Here is a 23,590-nt window from a genome sequence, read left to right as displayed (position 1 = left end):
AGCTATTTATAATCTTTTATGGACCTTCTAGCTCCATGAATAAAACTTATCTTAATTATGGTAGTTTCATAATAAAGAAAAAGATAGAGGACAGATTCTGAATACAAAGTAATTAAGAGGGAAAATACAGAGATGTTTTAAAAAAACATACCAATTAGCTTGTCCTCCATTGGTTATCCACATCTTCTGACCATTAATAATATATTCATCTCCTTTCTTTTCTGCTTTGGTCTTTATACCAGTTACATCAGAGCCTGCTCCAGGTTCTGTTACACAGCAGGCCTGGAATATATGGAAACAAGAGAAAAAAATTAAAATTAAGAACACAGAATCAGGAGGGTATTTTATTTTTTAAGCTAGTATTTTAAATATTTTAAAATACCTAAAAAAAAGATTCTTGGAAAATCAAATAGGTTGCTCAAATGTAAAAACATTTTATCTTATAATTTAAACAAGATGTAGGAAACCAAGCCATATCAAAAATGAAAATGTTAGATATCTCCAAGTTAAATTCAATTTAATTTAATTGAATGTATTCATTTAGTCAAACATATATTGAGTAGTATCTACTACTTACCAGGTTATGAACTTGATAATGGAAAAACCAGAGATGAAAGACATCTTGTCTTCAAGGTTTTCACAGTGTTAACAGTGGAGATGAATACTATATTGTAATTATATATCTAAGTATTAAAGTAATACACAATAGGCTTGAGAAATTAGCTTAGCTTTAGAGTGTCAGGAAAAGCTTCAGAGATGACGCTTAAATTAAGTCTCAAAAAGAAAAAGGAATTCTTTGGGGGCAAGGAAAAGGAGAAATGTGTATTCTAGGCAGAATAACACATGCAATGATACCGAGATAAAAAGCAAGGGTTACGCAGTGTCTGTAATACAAAAGTAGCAGAGATCTATAACATGTAAACTCTGTGCTTAGAAGAGAATGGAAGGAAATGAGTCTGGAAAGAAAGGAAAGAGATGATAACGAACACTTTATATCATACAAGAAGTTAAAATTTTATCTGATGAAAACACAGGAATCTCTTTTGGCTCTTAAACAGAGTGATAAGATGTAAGCAGGTATTGGATAAAGGGGGTGGTGAAAGGCAAGCATTAGGTAGTTGAAGTTCATTCAAATTTATTAAGTGACAGGTACTGTGGATACAAGGCCCAAAGACACAAGTTGTTTGTCCTTAAGGTATTTGTAGTCCAAAGAGAGAAATCTTAACAGTTCATTTTAATTCAAAATAGGGTACATAGGGAGATTAGAAATGATTATTTAGACCTGTACAAAGGTAGGAGGGGGATGAATGGTAAAAGAGGGTGAAAAGAATAATAATAAGTAAAACTCACTGGAAGAGATAAGTCTTGAAGTACAAATAAGAGAGGCAAGCAGATCTAAGGCACAGAAGAATGAAACAGCAGTAGTACAGGGGAAAGAACTGGAAACTCCAGTTCAGTACTAGAATGTAAAGTGTGAAACTGAAAGCCATGAAAAGAGGCTAAAAAGGCAGGAAGGGACCTGGTCATGGAGGCTGAGATATATGCCATGCGAAGAAGGGTATACTTTTATGCATTTGATAAATTTATTGAGCACTTACTATTGTGCCATGGAACCTTAAGGAACTCAGAATGCCCTAGACTGGAAAACTGAGGAATATATGCATTTTTCTGAGCAAGTCAGATTCTAAAATGGGTGTATAAACTAAAAAGTATGTTAGGTACAACTGCCATTGATGAAATGGAACCACGTTTTTTGGTTTTGTTTTTTGGTAAATCCAGGAGAGAGATACAGTTAGATTTACATTTTAGATAGTTAATTATTACAAAAGTATAAAAGATAGATTTAAGGGGGCAGGGGGAATAACGACTTCTCACTATCTTCTAGGTGCTATTCTAAGTACTTGACTCATTTAAATCTCACAATAATCCCTATCACTAGGCAACCCATCTCACAAATAAAGAAAGTGAGGCACAGTGAGGTTAAGTAATTTGTGCTAGTAAGTGGCAGAAGTACTTATAGAAAATTAGACTTAGAGACACAAATTAGGAAGCTTTGCAGTAGCATATCTAAGAAATAAAGAACGCTTTAACTAAGACAAGCAAGATAAAGGAAGAGAAGATGGAGTTGAGAATTGTGGTGTGAAATTCACAGGATGTGATGACTAAATAGGATGTTGGAGCACTAAAGATGTGATGACTCAATTTTTTTAGTTTAGGCAACTTCCAATTTAAGATAATCTTGAATAGAAGGAGTTCTGAAGAATGGGAAGAAAATAATTTGGTTTGGGATGCATTTATTTAAAGTATTTAAGTCTAGCCAAGAAGAAATGTCCTAAAAGACAAGTGCATATAGGAGGGTAAAACTCAAGGGAAAAGTCAGGGCTGAAACTAGAGTGTTAATAGACTAATTAATGAATACTTGAAAACTTAACACCAGATAGGGAAACTTATTTGGTAATTTAAGTGAAGAGTAAGTTATATAAATCAATAGTGCCAATGCTATAAAAGTATAGTATCTAAAATAAGAGTGATGCAACCATCCTACTCTTATACTCACCAGACTATTCTAGAGTACTGTATTTAGCTCTAGAATATTTATCAGTCAGTGATTATGAAAATGATAATGGGACTTTACTGTGTTATATGAAGAAAAAGGGGGAAAAAATGGTGTAAATAGATTAGAAAAGATAAGATCTGCAAGATTCAAATATACAAAGGGCTATATATAGCCAAAGGAGAGAATTTAAACTGATAGGAGAAAACTATAGTGAAATCATTCGCACTTTTATTGAAGACCTATTATGGTGTGAGGTGGTGAAATTATAAGTAGAAATGGCAGTCCTTTTCTTCAGGAGCATGGAATCTAGCATAACTTTCTAATGGCCAAGGCTCCCAAATAGAGCTGCTTCAGGAGGTTGTGACTCCCAGGCACGAAACATGAGTAGATGGCCTTCTCACAGGGTGCTATAGAAGGGCTTCAAGTGTCATAGGAGTTAAGTAAATTACTCTCCTACCTAGAGATTCAAAGATGTTTTTAGCATCACAACAAAAAAAAGGTATTGTACAAATGAACTATCCAAAAAAGATAATGCTTTAAAGTACCAACATTTTATTTTAACCATCTTTGGGAATTTTTTTCCTGAGATATGTTATGACGCATTTCTCTGTTTTATAATAAGGCAAAGTTTTTGGAGCCTATGAAGTATGTGAGCCTGTGTGGTTCTATATAAAATGTCTTGTCATGGCTGGTTCTTTAGAGATGTTATTTAATTCTTTCTTAATAATTAAAATTAATTTCATAATACTCTTTATAACAGAAGCCATCTTTTTTGTTACCACTGCAACTTGTTCTCTTTCTTATAACACTACATGTTATTAAAAAGAGTATTATAGTCATTTATGTATTTTTCCCTGAGCTGTATCAGAGCTTCCATTTGGTGTGCCTAGTGACTATTAATAAGTGTTAAATAAAGTAAATATTGCTAGCGTTTGTCATCCTCACTATTCTATTTTGACTTACAACACCTAAATACTGCCATTCAAACTAGAAAATCAAGCTAATTAATAACATTTTTTATATATAATTATTTATTTATGAAGCATTATTTATTTACTTATTTTGCATAATTCTATGCATAATAAGTTAATACAGTCTGGATAGGGATCTAAGGGTCTACCAGACTGTTAAATTCTTGTGAGCAGGAGCCCCAGTTTTCTTCATTATTTTATTCCCAATCTACCTGGTACACAGTATTCAAATATTTGAATGAATGAATACAGCATTATAACTTTGTTAGTAATAATACTACCACCTTATATTTGTATAGTTTACAAAGCAATTTTGCATTTATTCTCTATTAAAAATTTTTTTTTGCCTTATACTCTAAAGGGAATTGAGGTAGTTTGTATAATACATGGTTTTTTAAAAAAAATCAGGGTGAAGTGAAAAGATAGAACCAGAAAGAAGAAGAACACACTACATTTTCAGTTCAAATAATTACTAATGATGGACTATAAAACTGGCTCTATGCTTCTTACCAAAACAAAAAATACTAGTTATTACCTTAGGAGTATTACCTTAAGTGCCCTTAAGCTAAAGTCTGGCATATAGCAGGCAACTCAGATACTGAATAAAGTAATGAATGAATGGATAGCAATTTAAGAGAAACTAAGTTTCCCAAGGTCATTAGGTATGGAAGAAATTTCTCTAATATATTTTTGCAAAAGGGACACTGTGAAGATATTCTTATAAAAACATAAACTTTTAGTCATATCTTTACTAAAGTAAAGCCCTTTTAGATATTATACTCCCTATTTTCAGAAGAGACTTTGAGCATAAGTGACTTTGTAAGATCACATTGCTATAATATGGCTGAGCCAAAACCTGAAGCCAGGTCTTGGGATCCCAAGTTCAGTGTTGTTTCAGTTACAGGCCAGCTACTTCCTAGCTCCATTAAAAATGCAAAGTTTCGTTACAAGAATTTTTTTCACCATTATTAGCCTTTTACAGTGACTTCTAGGTTCTGAGACTGTTTGGTCAAAAGAGTTCACTCAATGTCTTGTCCATAAATTCAACAAGTAAATCAATATCTTTTCAGTCACATTTATTTCTCATTAGTTCAAAATACTTCTAGTTCAAATATCTACTGTTGTATATTCAATCTGAACTTCTGACACAACCACTCAGTTCTTGAACTGCAGGGTGCTCCATCAAATAGATATTTCCCCCCCTGGAAATAAGCTAGGAGATCATTATGACACTTTTCTAGTACCCCAGAAACATCATAAGTAGGTATCTTTCTTCTGGAAATAAATAAGATGACTAAGATTATTATGATTATTTTCTTGGCATCCCCGAAACATCAATGTACGTAAACACATTGTTAACTTTTGTCTTAATGTGTTATAGCCCAATGTATAAATTTAGATTGAAAGAAAGAGCACTTTGTTTCTTTCTTAAAATGCAAAATAAAGCAGCAGCTGCAAATACTCACACTTATTAATGGCTCCTCAGTCATCCTCCCCAAATACTTCTTTTGTTGTTGATCATTTCCAGCAATAACAACAGGAATTTGCTACCAAAGAAAAGTGACATTAAAAAAAAAAGATATTTGTATCAGATAGGTAAATCCAAAGATACAATAATTCTTTAAAAAGAGAAGTATTTTCCCCCAATGGGTGAGTCTAAAGAACGGCCCTTTATTCTGCCTCTATATTAGAGAGCTAAAATAATGAGGAAATAAATCTGCTAATCTAAGCATTTTCATAAAATTAAGTTACATAGGACTTGATATACAATGTGTAAAACTCTACTTTAGTAAAATGCATAAATGAATTGAATTTAAGATAAATAAAGTGGTGTATATGATCAGGCCTCCTAAGAACTGCTCAGTAAATTTCAGCACTGTTAACAGTGGCAGCAAGCCATCCAGATCCTTCTCCTGAATGCTGGTTTTTGGCCTTGCCCTTGCCTAAGAATTTTCAATGAAGCAGCAGCCAAAGTATATAGTTTCCCCACAAGGACAGGTAGAACTCCAAGTATTGGGCACAAATTCAGAATCCTCAACTCTTGAAATAAGAAATCCAGGCTTCACTGCAGAATCTTGTGTTCCTTTTTAAAAAAAAAACTGTTCCACCAACTAACCTAACCTACTAGTACTGTCTCATTAAAAACAGTTTAAGCAATTAATTTTCTAAGTAACTTACCCCCAAATAACTTCCATAAATAGCAGTGTGTACTCCTGTACATCCATAAGCCAATTCTTCAGAAATTATACAGGCATCAAAATTTCCAAGTCCAAGACCTCCTATGTTATCAAAATGTTTTCAGAGTCCATTATAATATGTAGTACATCTCAAATGAAAATAATTAAAATAGTTCACCTAATTGGTTTTATTTTTTAGGGAGTCTTTAAATGTATGAAATGAATTTTTTTTTTTTGGTCTTTATTATTTTTGATTGTTTTTATAAATTCCTTATATATTTTGGAAATTAACTTTTTTGACATTCAATATTAGCTTCAGGTGTCTAGCACAGTGGTTACAGCATAGTGGTTACATATAATTTACAAAATGATTCCCTGCATTATACTAGTACCCACATTGCACTATATAGTTATTAAGATATTGACTATATTCCCTATGCTGTACTTCACACCCTCATGACTATTTTGTAACTACTAATTTGTACTTCTTAATCCCTTCACCTTTTTCACCCAGCCCCCCAACCACCCTCCCATCTGGCAATCATCAGTTTGTTTGTTTTCTCTATTTATTTTGTTCTTTAGATTCTACGTATAAGTAGGATCTTATGGTATATTTCTTTCTGACTTATTTTTCTTAGCATAATACCCTCCAGATCCATCTATGTTGCTGTAAATGGTAAGATTTTTCTTACAGCCAAGTAATATTCTATTGTATATATATACAACTTCTCTATCCAATCATCTATTGATGAACACTTACAGGTTGTTTCCATATCTTGACTATTGTAAATAGTGCTGCATGAACATAGGGGTACATATATCTTTTCGAATTAGTGTTTTGAATTTCTTTGGAGAAATACGCAGGAAGTGGAATTGCTAGGTCATAAGATAGTCCTATTTTTAATTTTTTGAGGAACCTCCAAACTGTTTTCCACAGTGGCTACCAATGCGCAATTCCATCAACAATGCACAAAGGTTCCCTTTCCTCCACATCCTCGCTAACACTTATCGTTTTTTTTGATTTATTGAAGATAGCCATTTTGACAGGTGTTAGGGAATATCTCATTGTGGTTTTAATTTGCATTTCTCTGATGATTAGTTGATTAGTAACACTGTACATTTTTTCTTAAAAAAGGCCATCTGTATATCCTCTTTGGAGAAATGTCTATTCAGGTCCTTTGACCATTTTTTAATTGGATTATTTGGTTTTTTTGTGTTGAGTTGTATGAGCTCTTCATAGATTTTGGATATTAACCCCTATCAGAGGTATCATTGGTAAATATCTTCTCCCATTCAGTAGGTTGTCTTTTCGTTCTGTTGATGGTTTCCTTTCCGTGCAAAAACGTTTTAGTTTGATATAATTCCATTTACTTTTCCTTTTATTTCCCTTGCCCAAGGAGATATATCAGAAAAAATATCACTAAGAGCAATGTCGGGGAGTTTACTGCCTATGTTTTCTTCTAGGAGTCTTATGGTTTTGGGTCTTACATTTTAAGCCTTTAATCCATTTTGAGATTATTACTGTATATGGTGTAAGAAGGTGGTCCAGTTTCATTTTTTTTGCATGTGTCTGTTCAGTTTTCCCAACACCATTTACTGAATAGACTGTCTTTACCCCATTGTATATTCTTGCCTCCTTTGGATAGATTAAATGACCATTTAGGCATTATTTCTGGAATCTTTATTCCAGAAATTTATTTCTGGAATCTCTATTCTGTTCCATTGATCTGTCTGTTCTTATGCTAGTACCATGCTGTTTTGATTACTATAGCCTTGTAGTATAGTTTTATATCAGGCAGTATGATACATCCAACTTTCTTCTTTCTCAAGATTGCTGTGGTTATTCAGGGTCCTTTACGGTTCCATATTAATTTTAGGATTATTTGTTCCTGTTCTGTGAAAAATGCTATTGGCAGTTTGATAGGATTGCACTGAAATCTGAAGATTGCTTTGGATAGTTCAGACATTTTAACAATTGGAAGTAATTAAAATAGTTTGCCTAATTAATTTTAAAAGGAAATTTGCAAATATAATATCTATAACCTAAGAAACTAAAAATGTGTTTTGGCTAGCACAGTAACAAATTATACTTCTCTAAAATAAGTTTTAAAATTTTCAAAAAAATTCTCTTGGCATTTGTAATCTGGACCTGTCCTCCTGTTTCAGCTTGATTTCGTAAAAACTTGAGTCAGCTCTAAAACTTTGACCCTTTGACCTGAGGAAAGGAATGAAAACCACATAGAAAAAAAAGTCAATATAATTAAAATCAAAGATAGAATTAAAATGCAACAAATCGACCAACTCTAGAGAGAGAAATTACCAAAGTTTAGAATCAAGTTAAGGTTGGAACCTGTTATAAAAAAGGAAAAATGCCTCTAAGTGTTGAGCACAAGGCTTCTAAAAGCAGGCAAATACTGAAGTCTGAAAAAGGAGACAAAGGTAGAAAGGCAGTATTTAATGGTAACAAATATTTGAAAGAATGACTGAATAGAGCTTTATAATTTTTCTTGTTCATAAGCATTCTAGGATTAAAAATGTGAAGGAAGCTTACCACAGTGCTCTGGAATGTGTGTATTCATTAATCCAAGTTCCCAAGCTCTTTTAATTAGGGGGACAGGATACTAAAAGAAAAAGGATTAAAGAAAAAAGCTAGTTATTTTTAAAATCTAATAACCTGATTATGTAATCTTGTAAAAAATATAAAAGATTTTTCTCTCCTTAAAATAGATATACCTACCTTTCCAGTTTTATCATAATCTGCAGCAACTGGGATTATTTCCTCCCTGGCAAATTTACGAGCAGCAGCTTGAAATTCTTTCTGCTGTTCAGTGAATTCTAAGGGGAATTATTTAGAAAACATTAAAGTAGGACAATGACTTGAGGAAAAAAGTCCTATGGAATCAGTATGTGGAGATTTATACTTATAATGGAGATTTTTAACCCTTGATTAACCAGAAACTCAAAGACAACAATATACTACTTTGGAATTAATCAAGATTTCAGTGTCCAACATAAATAAATCTATGCCAAAGGAGGTAGGTAAAATTTCTAGCTTTACAAATAAGTAATAGATATAAACTTGAGTTTTTCTCTTCTACTTGGTAAGGTCAAAAAAATTTTTTTAACTTATAACTAGTTCCTAAGCAGATTTATCAAATGTTTACTAACACTGAAATGAAACTATATAAGACATGTTCTGATCTCAAGAATTAATCCAACTAGGGAGATGGAATATGCTCCATGACCATAAACCAATAAAACTAGTTCTAGGATATCACATAAGAATATCAATACCATAATTTCAATTTTATTCCTCCTTTAAATTCAGAATTTTAAATTTATAAATTAGCAAAAATGAACTGGTAAAAAGTGATGGGAAAGTTTCTCAAAAAGTAATAACATAAAACTCTGCCGTAATGCTATAATAAGTGGTGTCCAAACAATTCCGTTACATAAAATATGGGGTTATTATAAAATTAATGAAATAAATATGGTGGCTGGATTGGGACAGGAGTCAATGACTACTGAATTTTTTCAAATCTACACTATCACAGAGCTTTAATGTAGATGCATCCAACCTCAAAGGACAAGCAAAATTTAAAAGAGGTATAGAGAAGTTTAGGCAAGAAGAATACGAACAAAAATAAAGATGTAGGAATGACCAAGAATGTTTAAGACTATACTAATAATTTTTATAGGGATGTAAGATATAAAATGTAAGATATGAGAATTTTGGTGTTAAATTTTATAGTCTACAATCAAATCTCATTTTATAGAGAAAGAAACAAAGGCCCGAACTGAGAGAATGACAGCCCCATAGATTTAAAATGAATTAGCAGTAAAAATATTTTTAGAGTTTCAGTTCAGCATTCTCCCCCTTACAACTTTATTTCTAAAATTGGTGCCAGTCAATATCAAGGTAATGAGTGGGTAAAAGGTAGGGAAGGCAGGGATATAGTTTATATTATTTATTGAGAACCTACTTTGATCCAGCCACTATGTGCCAGGAACTTTACATATATGATTTAATCTTCAAATAAATCCTGTGTAGTTATTGTCTCCATTTCATAGATAAAGAACCGAACACAACTGGTCATAGGTGTTATCCCTATTCTTTTATTTGAGTTTCACAATCTCTCTCCTAAATACTTGTATCTATCTCATCCTCTGTCACTCAGCAAATCACTATAGATTTCTCCTGCTAGGCTATTATAATTAAGTATGAATCTATATGTGACAAAGCAAAACTAGAGAGCAGTTATACCAAACCTATGCTAATATCCAAATAAGGAATTAAGAAGACCCAGTGCCCCAAACTGCTATCCTCACATTGCTTGAGAATCTTCATTTAATTCCGTTTAAGAAAAACTTTATGAAGAAGCAAACGATCTTAAAAAATAACATAAAAAACAAAACCCTAGAGAGCTATAAGTTTGTCATTTGTATCTGGGTGTGAGTTAATTATCTCAGCTGCCTTTTAACTATTTTGAGACCAAGTGAACTGAGAAAATGGATTTTTAACTAAAAAAAAAAAAAAAAACCAATAGGTAATAATTTTGAAGAAGCAGTTAAGAGGCAAAGGATGCCAAAGATAGGGATTTATATACATATATTTTTTTTACCCAGGATCTTCATTTTAAAGAAGGGGAAGATAAATCATAGTCCTGTTCCCTCTGGCAGCACAGGGCTCCCTGATCTCAGAACATCTACTAGCACCAAAATTGCAATTCAGATATGTTATGATCAAAACAGGCTTTGGCTTATTAGCAGGCACCTAGCATTGTTTACCTAATAAGTGTTTAAGAAGTATTTGTTGCATTTGCATTCAAATTTCTAAGTTGAATACTATTCATGTGTATCAATAAATCTGTTATTTATTTTGGGCTACATACTTAGAAAGAAGGGTAGAAATATATATGTATGCTAGTCACACAGATCTACATGTAGGGTAATTATGCTGAAGAAGAAAACGAGATCAGTAAGAATAGGGGTGACTAACTGTGAACAATTTGTGGAGGGTGACTGATTCTATTCATTGACAGACATTACTAAGTTTGTTGGTAAATATTTTCCAGACAAATATATATATACAACTGCACATAACATATAAGTTTAAAGTCAAAAGACAGAACAAAAAATATACCAAAATTAAATCCTGATCGTGGTTCACGTTGTAGGGAAGCTTTCATATGTTGTGATCTCCAGGCAAAATGAGAAAGATTTCTCAGGACCTGTAGAGAACAATTTATTAAAATAAACTTGATTAAATTAAACATTAACCAAGAGAATGCTGATTATTATGAGTACAGCAACTTGTTTGAGCATACTCAAGAGCATAATTTTTAAAGTCATTAAATGCTTTCAACTATTATTTGATTTCTATGTTAAATAAGACAATTACCAGGTATCTGAACACCTATCATAAAAGAAATGTTTTTTAAGCAATGAAAATAAAACTAATCAGTAGTATTCGCACTACTATGGTGGAGTATTTCCAAGGCAAATGACAGGAAGAGTAGTAGACTTAGGACCACTATTCTGGAAATCTTACCTACAAGCTCTAGGACATTTGTGATGGAGGAGTTGAGGTGCAGGCAACAATAGGATGGTAGTGTACTGTGTACAAGAGAGTTGCAGAGTCCATGTACTTTGATACCCTGTCCCTGTGAACCTCCCAGGTATGCCTCTGGGAATCTTCCACTTGGAGGATCTCATTTTCTAAGGTATCTCACACTATTTAACAAATTAGCCTCGTTCTATTGTTTCTGCTGTTATCTATACGCATCTTTAAAATGTTCTAAGCCAAGGGTCAGCACACTATGGCAGCTGTCAGTTTCAACAGTTTTGTAAATAAAATTTTATTAGAACACAGCCACATCACATTGTCTAGTGCTGCTTTCACACAGAGTGTGTAGTTGCCACAGGGACCATATGGTCCACAAAGCCAAAAATACTTACTGTCCCTTTACTTTTTTAAGTTTGCCAATTATTCTAAACAATAAACTATTTGTATTAATATCTGAAATACTCATATTTCTCCAAAAGGATATGTTTTAAAATATAACCATATATATACAAATTATTCTTTTGCAATTCATTTTTATACTCATGACAGTTTAATGTACACAAAAGTAACCACTTGGATTTCTTAAAATTACCAAACTGAAAAACATATTGGAACTCCTGAGTAAATGAGGACTACCATAATTACATAAATTATACTTCAGAAGATTTTGATGGAACTACCCCCAGGCAATGCTAATAAGTTAGGCACTGAAAGAAAAAGAGAAAATGAACAAATATGTTAAAAGATCAAGAATTGAACTTGTTTGTTTTTCAAAATCTATAAAAAGAAACTGTCCACTTTATAGATGACAACTTCAATTTATACAGAGAATCACCTACATTTAAAGTATAACATACTGTCAACTATCTTAAATAGCTCTTTCGAAATAAAAACACATTTTATACTATTCTTCTGAAAAATAATTACAAAGAGTATGAAAAGTCACATTTCTCTGCAAATTTGCATTAATTTTATTTTGGAAGTAAAACATGGTTTCTCTGGTCCTCATCCAGTTGTCAGAACAGAAACCCATTCTTTAGTCACACTGCAAGTATTAATTCAAAGTCTAGGTCAAGCCTAGGATTAGGCACTATTTTTATTCTTATTTTTAATATTAAGAAACTGAGGCTCAGAAAGGTCAAGTAACATTTGCCACAGTCGCTCTGCTACTGGGTGGTAGAATCTTAACGTTTACTATCAAGAGCCCATGCCATCAACCATCTTGCTGTACAGCTCTTTTAATTTCAAGTCTTCTAATTGGTTATTGGATTCTATAAAGAAAATATCTCACGAAAATCAGACCCTTGTATGTGTTCAGACACCACTGCACAAAAATTAAACCTCACAAAAAAAAGGTTAAATGGTCTGCTGAAAGACTGTAAATGGAGTATATTAGTGGACTTAAAATAATTTACAAAAAGTTTACATGATTTTTCAGGAAAACATTATATAAAACAAAGTACAAAAGTAGATACAGCCAGAGAACAATGCCCATTAACGTGTTATGTAATAAGGTTAGCCAGAGAGGTGGAGTAGTAGACACAGTACACTACTTGGACTTAGAATTGCTGCATTTCGGTTTAGACTTCACAATATTTTTAAGACCTTGGACCAGTTACAAAATTCTCGTAGCTTCTTTTTAAAACTGGAAAATGGGGCTAATCTTAATTCACCGAGATGATTAAGATGAGATGTCTTGGAAGCATTGTGACGTGTAAGTACTGGCTTTATTCCTTTGGGTTTTCTGCCCGGAACAGAATTCCAAATCTCCAGACAGCAATTTTAATCAAGCATCAACTTTGCAATAACAACATAATTGTAATTAAACACTCTTGCATATTCCTTAGGAATATAATAAGTCATAGTTTTACAGGCATGTCAAAGAAGAAATACAAGGGTATACGTTTTCCGGATTGGGCTTTTGTATATCCTTTCTTGAAAAGACTGGGAAATCTTTTTTTTGTTGTCAGTTAAATTTTAAATACCCTAATTTCCGCCTTCAAAGCCCATCAACTTTATATAGCAGTGACGAATATGGGCCAACGACACATTAGAATTATTCTAAATTCTAAAACTGCTACTTTTTTGGTCAAGGACATAACTTTCAACTCAGTTATAAATGGCATCTAAATGGCAGTCTTGTGAGAACGTATCAATATTTAATGACTGAGACAATTTAGAATCTGTGCGACACAATACTAAAACATTTAGACAAGCTTCAAGGAAAATTCTGCGGTCAGTTGTTCCTTTTTCCTTCATAAATATACGTAACGTAGAAGCATCGTTCATATTGCAAAACCAAAAATGCCTCAACTTTATTAAGTATCTCAAGGAGCAGCTGCTCCATTTTCTTTTTCCTGCGACTTCTTCGCAGGCATCCAAGTCAAGACTATCTTAATTCTGCACTTTCTAGTACACACCAATTGCAAAATGACATTTAAGATTTCCTTTTGGGCTGGGGCTATAGCGTCGGTACACCATTTTCTCGAAGAGATACTATGCCAGTTAGCAAAAACAGGGCCATGGTTCTCAGACTCACTTAGGTAAACGGTGGGATTCCCGGGGGGAAATATCTGGAAGGTTCCCTAGCCAGAGAAATAAGTTATTCTAAAAAGTTTACGCCACAGTGTAGGAGGAGGCCCTTGCCAAGAGGATACGGGAAAGTCAAAACCCAGGATACACTGTCTCACTGTGAGAGGAGGGGGTGAGCGTGAAAGCAGGATCAAGGTCTGGAATCCCTGTTCGCAGCCTACGGGAGAGCCATGGCGTTCCGTCTATGCTCCATCCCTTAAGCACTCCAACCTCCCCAGCCCCACCCAGCCTTGTTCTCCCTTTCACCCTGCAGCTTCGCATAAACAACGCAGCCATGTTGACTCGAAGTCCGGCTACGAATTCTCTCGCACACCAGCCAATGCCAAGACGGGGACTCTTCGGATGCAGGAGACTAAGAGACTCGCCTAAATCTCGCTGCCGAGACGGACGTGGGCTGGCCAGGGCGATGACGGAGTAGCAGGAAAACAGACTGGGAGGAGACTGCGTGCGCAGCTTAGCCTACCGCGTGCTCCGGCAGTGACCTCGCCTGCGCTGTCTACGCGACTTTGAGAAGGGATTTAACGTGCTCCGAGGGTCAGACGTGTCCCGACAGGTGGTTCCCGAAAAGGCTTCGCATTCACTGGTCCACTGAGTTTAGACAACGCGTCAACCTAGGGGAAGTTGAGGCTTACAGTGGTGCGAGGAAGGAGCCCGGAAAGCGGAACGGCAACGGGGCGCGGGAGCTGGGTGGGCGAGCGGGTTGGCGCGGGGGCAGGCCAGGAATCTAGGTGAAAGGGCACCGCCTCCGGTGGAATTTTAGAGGAAAAGCTTCTCCTTGGGTTTCAACGGTGACCTTAACTCGGACAAACCTGTCAAACCTTAGTCATTTATGCTTTAAGGATTCAAAGTATACTCTCAAACGCTGGACCTAAGGCAAAAGGATGTTTTGTTTTTCAGAAAATTTACACAAGCAGGGGATTTTAATCAGATAAATGCAACCTTTCCAAATGTTACCAAGAATGTTTAATTTGCTACTGCCCACGTGAGTGGATGTGGAATCTGTCCTTTGAAGTAAGGGTGCAAGATGAACCCATCTAACTAAAACTCCTAGCTCAGCCAATGAATGTTGTAAGTGAATGCCTGAAGAATTCTGCTTAGTTACCCTCTCTTCCAGTTAGACTCTGAGTTCTGAGATGGTAACTGTGATGTTACAAAGGTCAAAGATTTGTAAAACTGTACAGGTTTGGGTAGCTCTTTGTGAAAGCTGATGAGAGCCAGGAGTGTAAATGTTGCTGATAATCCCCAGGACTTCATTTTCTTGCTACCATCCAAGTTTAGGCACTCATCACTCACCCCTAAATCTTACTAAATAAACTTTTTTTTTTTTTTTTGCCTACTAAAGGCCGGCCATAATCTCATTCTGATTTAGCTGTTTAATTCCTGTATTCTGTTATTGTACCCCTCTACAAGAACCTTCCACTTTGTGCTCTGGGAATTTATAATGTATTTATTCAGACTGAGTACAAGGCAGAATGTTAAGTACTAACCTCATAGTGAAAAGTACCAGGAAAATTCAGAAAAGAGAACTTAGTTTGCTCTGTAATCAGCAAGAAAGCCTTCAAAGAGATAAGTAAAACACAAAATGGACTGCTAAAGATGGGTAGGGTTTGGCTGTGCATGTCTTTTTTCAAATTTCTTATTCTGAACATTTTAAACATAGAAAAAATGAACAAAAAAAATAGTCACGCATATGCCCATCACTTGGATTTTTAAAAATGTTCTTGTTTGTGATATTTGTCTTATTTATGTATTTGTATGTACATATGTGTGTGTGGTTATTTTTGTTTATTTTTGTCAGAACCATAAGTTGCAGACATTAAGACACTTGACCTCTAAATACCTTAGCTGTAATCTTCTGTGATGGCATTGTCCTTCATAACCACAAAACTTTTTTCACACCTGAGAAAATTCATCATTCTCTAATATCATCTAATATCTAGTCAATATTTAGATTTCCCAGTTATCGCTCAAATGCCTTTTGTATGTATAGCAGTGTTCTTGAATAATATCATTTTGTTATAATGATGATGATGAGGTGCTGTAGGAACTTAATTCATGTTTATATCAATTAGCCTATGGTAAAATTGGTATTGTTATACATCATTTCGATTAAAGTCGCAGATTCTATTGACAATGTTAACTAAAGACTTAACTGTAGTTTGTTTTTGAACCAGAATCCTATTGATGGTTCCCTATTAAAGCTGGATTTTAACTTTCTTTGGTCTCTTTTTTTTTCTTTTTTTTTTAACCCTTTTTATTATCCCCCTTCCCCGCCCCTGCCAATTCCCCCCCCTCCCCCACCCATGGATGTTGATGTTTCCCTTTTTAAGAACTGGATCTCTGAAGACGAGGCATCCCCTCCCACATGCTCACACTGTGATGGTGGGGGGCGGGGGCGCAGGTGTGAGCCCAGGACCTTCTGTGTGTAAAGCAGACACGTGCTAATCACTGCACAATGGAGCCACCTCATTAGTCTTTTTTAACCTAAAACTTTTACCCCATCCCTTTACTTCCCCGCCCCCATTATTTTGATTTTTTAAAAGAAACCAAGCCAGTTTTCCTGAAGAATGCCCTCATTCTGAGTTTTCCAATTATATTTATTTTGCTTCTAGACCTTGTATTTTCTATAAACTGCAAGTTACTAGGTACTTGGGTACCTAGTTTAGATAAAACATATTTGACAAGGATACGTCTTAGGTCATACTGTGTACTTTATATTGTATAACATTTGGAGGTGTTTAATGTCAGATTTGTTCCACTATTATGGGACATAAATTCGATAATTTGGTTAAGGTGCTGACAGGCAGTTTTTTTCTATGGTAAAGGTATATTTTTGCCTTTGCAATTAAGTAATTTATTGAATGACATTGGACATTGTGCCAAATAATCTTTTTCCTAAATTTTGCCCATGGTAGACATGAAATCAGCTCTCAATAAATACCTTTTTAATTGGTCATTGTTCTACAATACTTATTCCATTTTTAAGTGACATAAATATCTCTCCAGAGTTCCTTTGTCTCTTGCCACCTCCATTTAACTCATGGGAATATGACATAAAGACAGGCCATTCTTTTGGTTAGTGGTTCTTAACTTTGGCACTTTGCATAAACAAACATAAGGTTAATCTGAGAATCCTTTGGAGTTAAAAGAAAAAATTTATATGTATGCATACATTCCTGAGGAGAAGATCCTAGCAGGTAGGAAAGTCAGAGTTTATGAGTTCAGATGCCAATAATTTGGTAGATGTTATGGAGTAGTTTAAGGTTTTCTTCTGATTATTTCTGTTTCTCAGTGACATAGGAAGTATGGTTAGTAGCAGAGGATGAGCAAATGTGAAAATTTGAGGACAGAGGGGAAAATTGTGTAAGTACAGAATTTCCTCGTTTGTAAAGACTATTTCCTCGTTCCTCAGGCTTTCTCAGAATGAAGATATGAAGGGATGAGGGAGAGTGCAGAGGTAGTAGGTTCAATGTGTCAACATGCCTAGTGAGTTTTAAAAAATTAATGGAACTGGAACATTGGAGAGAATGCTGAAAGATAGAGGGTAGAAGTTAGGTGGAGGAGTGTAGTTATAGTAAAGGCAAGGTCTAGATTATCATCATGGGAGTAAGTAGGTGAAACAAAGCAGAGAACAAGGTTATTGTAGGAAAGGGAGTCAAAGAACTGAGAGGCCAGCTTAATGGAAGGATCATCTCTGTGGATATTAAAATTATAAAGAATTGTAACTGTAGCTTGGGATAAAGTGACCTTGAGCAGAGTGCAAAACTTAGTAGCATCCATATTTTTTTTTCTCTCAGTTAAATAGTAAAAAATGATAATAGAATGATAAGCTGATATGTTTGGTGTAAAACATCATGATTTTTTTTTCTCTTCCAACTCTTTTCAAATAGTACTCTTATTCTGTTTTGTGTAGTAATAGTGATAGAGCCAAGCATACTACAGTGTTACATGAAAAATGATTTCATAAGGAATCTATGATTATATCTCTGAAAAGCCTCTGGTAGTCGGTTAAGGCTTTGTGAATCTTGGCACTGAAAAACCAGTTTTCTCCTTTAGTGACTGTTCTGTTTTTAGAGCAAAGGTCCTACTTTAAAAATGTCGATTCCACTTTAAGCACTAGATCGAACTATTTGGCTTGGATCCCAAGAACTAATTCTTATGATAAGGTTTTTCTCTCTTAAAGACCTCTTTCTTTTATGTGTGAAGGATTATTCTGTATAATCATTTTTAGGTGAGCCTCATGAGATTTAGTCACATTGGAACCACAGATTGATTTTGTTAACTTTCAGGCTCAGAAATTTGATATGGTTGGTTTTTCCCAAATAAGATCAGAGTGTAAAATCAGATTCTATTTTTGGACCACAATGGGTAAAGGAGCTGAGACTCACCAAAAAGGGCAAAACCAGTCTTTTACTATCTTGTGTACATTCCTCAAGCCAGAAAGTTGAGAGAAACAAGTTAAGGACAAGGGTAGGATTTCCCATCAGATCACATGCATGGTGCTTAGTAAATGTTACCTTCATAGGGAAAAGTCCTTTAGAAACAAGAAGTAGAGCACAACCCAGAGTTCAAGGGAGAGGACTATTCTGGGAAGATTCTAAAAGAAATTGAAAATACCTCAGTCTGAGCAGCAATAGAAATAGAATTCTTACTTCGACCAGAAGTCTGCATAGCATGGTCATATAAGGTGATGACCAACAACAGACCCACAGGCTACCTGTGGGTACTTAGTTTATGACTTAATTTAAGCATGAAATTAATCTACTAGCGATGTCACACACTGGCTGTTCTCATACCCCTTTCTGTGGGAATATGCCCTGCCTAGGGTTTGTGCTCTCTAAAGCATTTGTTTTCTGAACTATGTGTGAACCTTCCTGCCTCTTGCCCATAGCTGTTTGGACCAAGGGATGGGCAGTCTCACCTGCGAGAAGTCAGTTCATGAGCTGATCAGTACTTTTTGCCCATGGCATGGCACAAAGATATTAATTTAGGCAATCAGATTGCCTGTCTTGGGAATCTGAATCAAAGAAATAGAGAAAGACGTATTTGTTGGTGGTGGGCAACTGGCAGTTTACCAATTAGAGAGGTTGTGATGGTCACGTGCAAGTTAAAAGTTACAGAGCAGTGATCCCCAGCCTTTTGGGTACCAGGGACTGGTGCTCCTATGAAAATCTAATGCCTGATGATCTGAGGTGGAGCTGAGGCAGAGATGCTAGCATTGGGGAGCAGCTGCAAATACAATTGAAGCTTGCTTGCTTGCCCCACCGCTTGCCTCTTGCTGTGCAGCTCCTTTCCTAACAGGCCACTGACCTTTACTGGTCTGCGGCCCGGGGCATGGAGACTGCTGTTATAGAGGTACAGAAACTATAACCATTGGAAGCCAATAGGTCGAGAGAGAACAGAGTAAATGAGTAAAGAAAACCAGAATCACCAGGAAAGAGAGAAAAATAAAAGACCGTACATCTTCAAATGGAGATGATTAAATTAGTTATTTCTAAGACCTGCCTTCCAGTTTCGATTGTCATTAGACCCTGTTATACTTAGGTGACTTGTCCTTGGAGTCTTATAAGAGTCCAGTTTTATCTTTATAGGAAAACTCCTTGAGATAGGTTGAACAGGTATTTGTCCCTTGTAACCGGAAAAACCAGAAACCATTCCTCTTTTTCCAAGGATCTATGCTAATTAAGCTAAATTGTACCTAGTTATATTCTAGTTCTATAAACTCATCTGCTTTTTGGCTCTTAACAGCTTTATTAAGGTATAATTGATGTACAATTAACTGCACATATTTAAATTGTACCATTTGATGAATTGTGACATATGTATATACCTATGAAACTGTCACCACAATCAAGATAACAAACTTCCATGACTCCAAAGTTTCCTTATGCTCCTTTATAAGCCATCCTTCTCTTCATCCCTGTTCCCAGATAACCACTGATCTTTTTTCTATTACTGTAGACCAATTCATGTTTTACAGAATTTTTTATAAATGGAATCATTCATTATGTATTCTTTTTTGGCTGGCTTCTTTACCGTAGTTTGAGGTTCTTCCATATTTAGAGTATCACCATTTTATCTCTTTTCGCCGAGTAGTATTCCATTGGATATACCACAATTTGTTGATGGACATTTAAGTTGTTTCCAATTTGGGACTATTACAAATAAAGCTGCTATAAACATTTGTTTACAAGAGCCAACATTAATGTTGTAGAAAATAAACAATAGAATTAACAAAATTAAAAGCTGGTTCCATCTATGGCCATGCCACCCTGAACAAGCTCAATCCCATCTGATCTCAGAAGCTAAGCAGGGTCGGGCCTGGTTAGTAATTGGATGGGAGACTACCAAGGAAGACCAGGTGCTGTAGGCATAAAAATAAAAAATAAATAAGGGATTGTAAACTGACAAGGTCCTTGCAATCTGTGAGGTCAAGGGTTGCCTCGCCTAAAAAAAAAACAACAAAAAACCTGGTTCCTGAAAACAATGACAAAATTAACGTGCTTTTAGCAAGATTGATAAAGAGAAGAAAATGTTTAACCAGTTTTAGAAATTGTAAGATGACTACAGATTTATTGCAGATTTAAAAATATTACAAGAAAATGCAATGAAAAGTTTATTCAGAAACAAAACATATTTTTCTAGAACTATATAGAAATCACCAAAATTATATCAAAAAAGAAAGAAAGCTGGAAGAAAGCACTAACCATCCTCCCAAATATCCTGCCTCCAGATGGCTTGTGCAACACCTAATTCTTTGTTATGTGAATATTTTGAAGCAGGATTGATCTGTAATATGATTTCGAAACATAGTTCCCATGAGTCTAGTTATTGTTTTTCTAAATGTATTTATATTTTTCAAGATTTTATTTATTAAAATAGATTTCTAGATATTAGAAATCTTAGTGTTTACTATTTATCTGATATTATATCCAATTGGAGGATCTGGGTTCCAAAATGATAGCAGCAGCTTTCTGGGGGAGGGACTAGGGCAAGGTGGACTATTGCCTTTGGTTTGGAACATAGGGCCTGTAGAGCCCATAGTTTAGCAGGCCGACACTTGTCAAGAGGATTACTTATCAGGGAGTGAACTGGTTGCAGTTAATAGAGCAATTCTAAAAGAAGACTGAGCCTTCAATTGATACAACCAGTGTATACTTACAAGGGAGCTGTGTATATTTGGTTATAGGGATGAAGAGTCAGACAGGAAAGTCTCATGAAATTCAAGTTAAAACTCAGAGATTAAGGTTTTAAATAGTTGAGTTATTGGGATGTCAGAATCATAGTGCAATAAATCCTTGTCAGGATTTAGGATTAACAAAGGCAAGTTTATCATAGGCATAGTGTCTAAGAAAAAGGAAGATAGTGGAACAAGCACTATGTTAAATTGTTTTGATAAGGTTTAAACTGACATTTAAAATAAGATTAAGTCATCTGACGGCAATCTGATTATAAGAACCCACTACTTAACTTAAAATCCCACAAATAAATGTAAGTAGAAATAAAAAAATAAATAATTAATGTTAATATTTTGGTATATAGCTTTTAAACTTTTCTCTGTGCATAGAAATGTACACATCATAATTTTTTACTAAGCTGGATTTTATTACATGTATAATTTTGTATCTGCACTTTTAAAATGTAATAGATCATGAACATTTTTCTATAGAAATATATAATTGTCACCATTTTTAATGCTTCCATAATCTATATAGTAAAATCATAATTTTCTAATTTTATATTGGTCAACATGTTTACTGATGTTTTTACTTTTATAAGGAGTGGTGTAATAACTATCTTTAAACTGCGTCACTATGTACTTGTCCAATTATTTCTTTGGTACATATTTTTGAACTTCATGTACTTTCTGGATCAATAGGAATAAACATTTTAAAGAATTTTAATATAATTTCTAGGAACGTTTTGCCAGTTTACATTCCCTAGCTTTGTCAAGTAACAAAAATAATACTCATAGTAATAATAGCAAACATCTATTAAATAATTCCTGTGTGCCAATCACATGTCAAATATTCTACAATTTACCGAATTTAATCAATAGCAATTTTTCCCCAACCTTACTTATTTTTCGTTTTTGAGAAATTAATAGGTGAAAATTTATAGCTTGCTTTAATTTACTCACTTTGATTAATGGTCATATTTGACTTCTGTGTGTATTAATTAATCTTCCCAATCTTTTGATATTTTTCCATTGGAATACTGTCTTGTTTTTCTTTCCATTCATCCACTCTATCTTTTAGTTGGCGCACTTAATTCTTTTTCATTAAAGGTACTTATTGATAGGAATCTAGTTGTTACCATTCTTTATTCCTGTTTTTGATACATGTTTTTTCTTCTTAAAGAAGTCCCTCCAACATTTCCTGTAATATTGGCTTGATGGTGATAAATTCCTTTAGCTTATTTTTGCCTGGGAAGCTCTTTATCTGTTCTTCAACTCTAAATGATAGCTTTGCTAGATAAATTATTCTTGGCTGTAGATCCTGGGTCTAATATTTTTTTGCCAAGCCCTTCTGTCCTGATTAGTTTCTTTTGAGAAATCAGCTGCCAGACTTACGGGTGTTCTCTAATATGTAATAATTTGTTTTTCTCTTGCTGCTTTTAATATTCCTTCTTTGCATTTAACCTTTGGCATTTTAATTATGATGTGTCTTGGTGTGGGCCTCTTTGGATCCCTGGTTTTTGGGATTCTCTGAGCTTCCTGGGGTTTTATGTCTATTTTCTTCACCAGGTTAGGGAAGTTTTCCATCATTATTTCTTCAAACAGCTGTTCGACATTTTGATTTTCCTCAGGTACGCCGATCAGCCTGATATTTAGACCCTTAATAGTGCCCCATGTGCTCCTTAAATTATTTTTTTAGTTTTGGCATCTTATCTCTTACCGTTCTGATTGTGTGTCCTTGGCTTTCCTGTCCTCTAGGTAGGGCATTTGATCTTTTTCTTTATTCACTTTGTTTATGCCTTTGTTTATTCCATTTAATATACTTCTCATCTCAGATACTGTGTTCTTCATTTCAGACTGGTTCCCTTTTATAATTTCCATTTCCATTTTTATGTTTTCTATCTTTTTGTTGAAGTTCTCACTGAATTTATCTACACTTCCCAAAAGTCCATTGAGCATCTTTATAACCAGTGTTTTGAACTCTGCATCTGTTAGATTACTTGACTCCATTATATCTGGATCTCTGTTCTGTTCTGTCGTTTGGTTTCTGCTTCTTTGTCTTCCCATTTTGGCTGCCTTTCCATGTCTGTTTCTATGTACAAAGCAAAGCTCCTATGTCTCCCAGTCTTATCAGTATGGATTTGTGAAATAGGTATCTAGTGACACAGTCCTGAGAGGGGCTCAGCTGCAGGCCAAATTTATCCCATCCTCTGCCCCTCCGGAGCCACCTGTTAAGATTCAGCAAGCAATCCACGGATGCTGTGCTTATAGTTGCCTCAAAAGGCCACACCAGAAACCGAGGCCAGCTGGCTCCAGTGTGGGTCTAGGCACTGCTCAGCTAGGAGTAACTGACTGGCTGAGGCTATACCTGGATATGGCTTGGGTGGGGCCACGAGTTGGGGGAGGCAGGGTTTCAGGGAATCCTCTGGGCAGAGTGACCCTGTTATCCAGTTTGATGACATCACGGCTATGGTGGCGCTGTGTCAGGCATACTGGTAGTGGGGAGGGCTCAACAGGGAACAGTGGATACCCCAGTACTTCTGTACAGAG

The 23,590-nt window shown here is 35.0% G+C and overlaps 1 protein-coding gene and 1 pseudogene across 1 annotated transcript in view; one reads left to right on the top strand and one right to left on the bottom strand.

The window, feature by feature from the left end:
• Positions 1-14,139, bottom strand: part of ACADM (acyl-CoA dehydrogenase medium chain) — a 29,229-nt gene extending 15,090 nt beyond the window's left edge. The window contains 10 exon segments of the mRNA XM_006919330.1: positions 152-282; positions 4,995-5,075; positions 5,707-5,807; positions 8,026-8,065; positions 8,067-8,096; positions 8,098-8,126; positions 8,257-8,326; positions 8,443-8,540; positions 10,849-10,936; positions 14,110-14,139. Of these exon segments, the coding sequence (XP_006919392.1) occupies positions 152-282; positions 4,995-5,075; positions 5,707-5,807; positions 8,026-8,065; positions 8,067-8,096; positions 8,098-8,126; positions 8,257-8,326; positions 8,443-8,540; positions 10,849-10,936; positions 14,110-14,139 (698 nt within the window).
• A 5,978-nt stretch (positions 14,140-20,117) lies between these two features.
• Positions 20,118-20,236, top strand: LOC112485931 (annotated as a pseudogene).
• Positions 20,237-23,590: the final 3,354 nt, after the last annotated feature.

Source organism: Pteropus alecto, unplaced genomic scaffold (genome assembly GCF_000325575.1).
Source record: "Pteropus alecto unplaced genomic scaffold, ASM32557v1 scaffold25, whole genome shotgun sequence".
NCBI lineage: Eukaryota > Metazoa > Chordata > Mammalia > Chiroptera > Pteropodidae > Pteropus > Pteropus alecto.
This window is presented reverse-complemented; position numbering and strand designations above follow the sequence as displayed.